Source organism: Squalius cephalus (genome assembly GCF_949319135.1).
Source record: "Squalius cephalus genome assembly, chromosome: 12".
NCBI classification, from domain to species: Eukaryota; Metazoa; Chordata; class Actinopteri; order Cypriniformes; family Leuciscidae; genus Squalius; species Squalius cephalus.
Window position 1 is genome coordinate 305,793 of NC_137133.1, and position 6,957 is coordinate 312,749.

General features: G+C 40.9%; 1 protein-coding gene across 1 annotated transcript in view; it reads left to right on the forward strand.

The window, feature by feature from the left end:
* Window positions 1-1,859, forward strand: part of LOC307168023 (NLR family CARD domain-containing protein 3-like) — a gene marked incomplete at its 3' end in the record, with an annotated part of 45,665 nt that extends 43,806 nt beyond the window's left edge. Inside the window, exon 7 of the mRNA XM_079887523.1 lies at window positions 24-1,859. Coding sequence (XP_079743649.1) covers window positions 24-556 — 533 coding nt within the window. The remainder of the gene's footprint in view (window positions 1-23) is intronic.
* Between the last annotated feature and the right edge of the window lie 5,098 nt (window positions 1,860-6,957).

Genomic DNA, 6,957 nt, shown 5'->3' on the forward strand with positions numbered 1-6,957 from the left:
AATGTTTCTCTTCTTGTGTTCAGATGCCTGTGATCTCACACTGGATCCAAACACAGCACACACTGAACTCATTCTGTCTGAGGAGAACAGGACAGTGACGCGTGTGTATGAGCGTCAGCCGTATCCTGATCATCCAGAGAGATTTGATGTGTATAAACAGGTTCTGTGTGGAGAGAGTCTGACTGGACGCTGTTACTGGGAGGCTGAATGGAGCGGATATTATGCTGAAATATCAGTGACATATAAAGGAATCAGCAGGAAAGGATGGAGAAAAGACTGTGAGTTTGGATGTAATGATAAATCCTGGAGTCTGATCTGCTCTAATAACAGATTCACTGTCCGTCACAATAATAAAGTCACTGATATTCCTGTCGTCTCTTCATCCTGTAAGAGAGCAGGAGTGTATGTGGATGTGTCGGCCGGCACTCTGTCCTTCTACAGCGTCTCTGACACACACACACTCACATGCTTACACACATTCAACACCACATTCACTGAACCCCTCTATGCTGGATTTAGGTTTGATTATTACTCCTCTGTGTCTCTGTGTCAGTAAACAACACACACACACACACACACACACACACACACACACACACACACACACACTTGTAAATCCTCTTTCTAATGTCCACATGCACACAGAATCATCAAATCAGAAAAAAACAGTTTCAGTTTTTTTTAAATTACAGTTTCATTCATTCATTTTTAATTAATGTTTTTCATTATTGTGGAACTTATGCTGTAAAATAATTGTTGTCGTAAATGTTTTTTATATTTTATTATTATTATTGTGTGTTATGTGCTGCTGTGATGTGTACATTTCAAATCAAGTCTAAAGATGATTTTGAGTCGTATAGATTGTACAGTAATATTAGTGACGTTGACGAGTTTATTCTCTATGTGTTTTCTTGGGTTATTTATGAACAGCCGAACGTCACAGTAATGACAGTGTTGTTCATATTTTACACACACTAAGAGTGTCCATAGATTAAAATACATTAAAATTACAAATTATTTACTTCTAGCTTCTGACCAAGGCTGTATCTCAATACTAGTTTTACTCGATCTTAGCGCTGCGTTCGACACTATAGATCACAAAATACTCTTAGAATGACTACAAAACTACACTGGTGTTCCTGGACAGGCATTAAACTGGTTTAGATCATACTTATCAGACCGCTACCATTTTGTCTGTTTAAATGGGGAAAAATCGAAGATAACGTCAGTAAACTATGGAGTGCCGCAAGGATCTGTGTTAGGCCCTCTGCTATTCTCAATATATATGCTGCCACTTGGTAATATTATAAGAAAACATGGAATTAATTTCCACTGTTATGCTGATGACACTCAATTATATATTTCATCACGACCAGATGAAAACACTAAATTATCAAAATTATCTAAATTGACAGAGTGTGTTAAAGATATAAAATACTGGATGACTTCTGCTATTAAATTCAGATAAAACGGAGGTATTACTTATTGGTCCAAAAAACTGCCCACAAAACCTCTTACAATACAACTTTAATTTAGAAGGATGTCCTGTTACTTTATCCACTACAGTAAAAGACCTGGTGTCGCAAAGGACTGCCTTTGTGACTGTCCAAAGCCAGGTGTTGTAGTCCGAGAGTTAGAGAGGAGTTAGGAAGGTATGGCATGACAAGATGGTTTTCGGTGGAAAATAGATCATTTATTAATTATCCAAGGATAATCCGTGTAAAGTACAAATTAATAATAAAAAAAAAAAAAAAAAAATACATGATGAATGCTAATGAAGCAGCACTATAACCTCTGCACATTAAAGACAAAGGAAAATTGCTGAAACAGCGCTCTATCAACAATAGACCATAATGTTGTACTCTAGTAACAGAGCAAACTACCAAACCGCCTTCAATAAAGGAACACTCTGGTTAAATACACAAACTTCCCGCCAAACGGAAATGGGAAGTACCATTTGCACAGGGTAACCTTTGTTTCAATAATGTCCATTACAACAATGACATTAAAACAACCTCATCTTATAATAATAAATACAATTAGTCTCGAATAAATACAATTAGTGCAGCTTAAGCAAAGTAAAGTTACAAACATACATTAAACATTAAACAGAACAAACATCACAATCCCCACCTAGGTTGCTTCCCCCCAGTTGTGAAAAATGGTATGACCACTGCTATTATAAGCGCGTTCCGGGTTACGCGCGCTACCGGAACGAGCAGAGCAGAAATCAACGGGTAAGCACAAACAATACCACAGAGCTGTATCGTTTAAATTACCAATAAACAGTCTGTAAAAAATAATTAGACTCCTTGTGATTTATTACACTTCAGCAAGCGCTAACAGTAAACAAAGAAATTGAACTTGCATGATGTTACTGAATATATGAATTGTGGAGTTGCAAATGTCCATAGCTAATTATACGGGATGAAGAAATAAAATGTAAACAAAGCGCTTAAACAATGTACTTGACAGAATAAATATAGCAACATTTAACACTCACAGAGACATACTGAAATGGGGATGACGTCAATCACATAGGTTCGTCATCACACCTGGGTGTTATACTAGACCGCAACTTGTCTTTCGAAAATCATATTTCATATGTTACAAGAACAGCCTTTTTCCACCTTAGAAACATTGCTAAGCTACGTAACATGCTATCAGTTTCTGATGCAGAAAAGTTAGTTCATGCATTCATGACCTCGAGACTAGATTACTGTAATGCTTTATTAGCTGGTTGTCCTGCATCCTCAATAAACAAGCTACAGTTAGTCCAAAATGCAGCCACTAGAGTTCTTACTAGGTCAAGAAAATATGATCATATAACACCAATTCTATCATCTCTACATTGGTTACCTATTAAGTTCCGTATCAATTACAAAGTATTACTACTGACCTATAAAGCCCTAAATGGTTTAGCTCCTGGGTATTTAACAGAACTTCTATCGCCCTACGATCCATCGCGCTCTTTAAGATCACTAAATTCGAGGCTTCTGGTCATTCCTAGGATATCTAAGTCCACTAAAGGAGGGAGAGCATTTTCACATTTAGCTCCTAAACTCTGGAATAGTCTTCCTGATATTGTTCGAGGCTCAGATTCGCTGTCCCAGTTTAAAACTAGATTAAAGACGCATCTCTTTAGCCAAGCATTCACATAATACTTACCTTTTATACTACAGTTGAATCAGATCAAATGCATTAATATTATGAACAGCAGCTACGCTAATTATTTCCCATCTGCTTTTCTGTTGTTATCTCGGGACGCTAGTTCCGAGGTAAATAGAGTTCGTCAGCTCCAGTTTGTATCCAGCCTCTCATGGAGACTTCAGATGCCTAAACACCCGTGAAGAGATGACTCAATGCCTGTGAAGAGACGACTCGACGCCCTTGAAGAGACGACTCGACGCCCGTGAAGAGACGACTCGAGGCCCGTGAAGAGATGACTCAACGCTGGCGATATGTTATGCCCTAAATTAATACATGATTAACTAACTGTATTTTTCTATGTACATTTCTGAAATGCACTTTCTGTAAAGCTGCTTTGAAACAATATGTATTGTGAAAAGCGCTATACAAATAAATTTGAATTGAATTGAATTGAATTGAATTGAAAATAAGAACCAGTAACTCGAATTATTATAATAACATCAAGAAAGTTTTAGTAAAGCAATGTTTTTACTCCAATTTATATATTTAATTTTTCTTCTCACACATCGTAGATGTGCATTCAAAAGGTTTCTGACCGAAAATAGGACATTTTTTATATAATGTATTTCTATAATAAAATGCATATGTGATACATCTCACAACAAATGTGGAAGTAAAATGGCTAAACATTAAAAATAAACGTATAGAGTATATTATCTTTGAAAGCACAGACTGTTTTTTTCAGGTCAGTTCATCTCTCTTTAAATAAATATATTTAGCATTAAATAAACAATATAATTCCTGTTCACAAATAAAAAAAAATATGAAAGATTAAAAGACCACCCAGTAGGTGGCGATATGCACTGAGAATGTAAATCGCCATTAAACAAAAGAAGAAAGAAGTATTATGGCGCTTCTTCTTATATTTATATAAGCTGTGTCCCAATGTGAAGGCTGCATCCTCCGAAGGCTGTATTTGAAGGCCGATTGCGTCACAGCGGCGCGACGAAGGACGTCCCAATTCGAAATATATAATTTAAAGCCCTTCTCTTTCTTACTCTTAGGTGTGACAGCTAACTGCCTCACAATATTGTTAACATCATTCACGTTAACCGCTGGAAGTTCTTGTAAACAGCGAGTGTAATTTACCATTATCTCCACCGAATGCAAAAACGGCTTCCGACGCAGCACCGGATGTAACTGGGCGGGCTGAGACAAAACACGGAAGCGATCGAGCGAGCCAATTCTGCATCTTTGGAAGGCCGTATTCGAAGGACGGTTGCGTCCTTCGGAGGATGCACCACGGCGCGACGAAGGCTACCCTGATTCAAAAGCGATGCTAAATGCGCCCTTCGTTTCCCCGTGAAAGGAAAGATACATAAATGGACTCATGACAGTTCATTGTGTTCATCACAACACAGCAGTCAAATGTGTGAAATGAACAGCATCTTTTCTCTAAAGCAATAAGAGCGCAAGCTTTGTTGTAGTCCAGACTTTAAAGTTAGGCATCTTTACAGTTGATCATTTTAATAAATAGATAAAAAGCTCCTGGAGACACAAACTGTGCTTCAACTACAGAATAAACCATGACTTGATGGAGCAACATGAGAAGAAATATTCCAGCTCTACGTGACGAATCTCACATTCTGCTTCTAAAGCTCAGCTGCTTTCATGGGAAGAGCATCACTGGACTCTTATTTTCTGCTCTTTGTTGAAATGATTTAGACACTCCAGCTGCATAATGTTTAATCGGACAGATTTTGTTGATGCTTCGTTCAGGTGGCCTGATGTTGGAGGAAGGCTGAGACTGCTGAGGTGCAGCGTCTTATGGCTCTCTAGCATGGTGCTTAGTATGAAGTTTTTTCTTGTTTTTGATAGTTGTTTTGGAACACTGTCAAGCAAATTATGCCTATGGTCATCACAAACTTATAAACTGGGGATTACAGCTCAATGGAGTGATTACTCAGGACTTCCATCGAACTAACAACATTCCCCCAGCAATAGCGAGACCACCGGGCTACTGGCTAGGCTATGGAAACAACCGCACAAGCCACCGCTACTGAGCATATTTCTCTCCAACGCCAGGTCCTTGCTCAACAAAATGGACGAGATGGAGCTACAGCTGGTGAAAAACAACTGTTTGCAAGACTGCTGTGTGCTAGTGATAGTGGAAACCTAGCTCCACCCGGCTATCCCCGACGCTGCGGTACAGTTAGCGGACTGCACAACGCACCGACAGGACCGCAGCAAAGACTCTGAAGGGGAGGAGGACTGTGTGTATACGTGCACAACGCTTGGGGTTCGAGCAGCAGAATCATACATAGCTATTGCTCCCCTGACATAGAGGCTCTGTCAGTCATGTGTAGACCGCTTTATCTACCTAGAGAGCTGACGGTTGTGATTGTCATGGCTGTAAACATACCCCCAGATGCTAATGTTAGCTCAGCACTAGCCCACCTGCACTCCACTATAAACAGACAGCTGCAGGCTCACCCTGACGGTGTCCACATCACAGCTGGAGACTTTAACCAGGCACGTTTAGGGACTGTACTACCAGAATTCACCCAGTATGTGAAATGTGCCACCAGAGGCCAGAACACATTAGATCATGTTTATTCAAATATTAAGCATGCATACAGGGCATTTCCCTTGCCACACTTAGGACTCTCAGACCATATCTCACTGCTCCTTATCCCAGCATATACATCCCTTAGGAAGAGAGCTAGGCCTGACGTAAAGTCTATTAAAACCTGGCCAGAGGGGCTCTTGCACAGCTACAAGACTGCTTCGAGCACACTGTGTGGGACATATCTGCACAACCGGACTGATGAATACACCCAAACTGTGCTGTTCTACATCACAGCTTGGGTGGACACAGTCACTGTGAACAAGAAAGTCAGGGTTTTTCCTAACCAGAAACCCTGGATGAATAAGACGGTACAGACTCTTCTCAAAGCCAGAGATGCTGCATACAGGTCTGGGGATACAGCCAGGTACAGCTCAGCTAGAGCTGACCTGAAAAGGGCCATTAGGGAGGCGAAACAGGACTATAAAAGACAAATAGAAGATCACTTCACAGACATCGACCCAAGGCGGGCATGGCAGGGCATAAAGAACATTACAAACCACAAGGGCAGCAACTCTATACTCTCCGACACAGATGCCTCGCTAGCAGAGGAACTAAACAGTTTCTTTGCTCGCTTTGAGGTAAAAGTCCAACATCAGGTGTGCTGTCTCCTCCTGCTTCTAGCACCACTCACTGTGCAGGACTGTGATGTGAGGAGGGTGCTCAGTTCAGTGAACCCAAGAAAGGCTGCCGGTCCAGACGGTGTACCTGGAAAAGTGCTTAAAGAGTGTGCTGACGAGCTTACCGCTGTGTTCACCAAGATCTTCAATCGGTCACTCGCCCAAGCCGTCATTTCATCATGCCTGAAGACATCCACCATCATCCCGGTTCCCCCAGCAGTTTGAATGACTACAGACCGGTGGCACTTACCCTGGTAGTTATGAAGTGCTTTGAGAGGCTGGTATTAAAGCACATCAAAACCAGTCTACCATCGACCCTAGATCCACACCAGTTTGCCTATAGAGCGAATAGATCAGCGGAGGATGCCATCACCATAGCCCTTCATACAGCCCTAGACCATCTAGAGCACAGTGGGACATATGAGGACGCTCTTTGTAGATTACAGTGCATTTAATACAATCACCCCAGACATCCTCATCAGGAAGCTGTCTGACTTTGGACTCTGCTCTCATATCTGCTACTGGATTATGGACTTTCTACCCAACCGGCCCCAAAGTGTG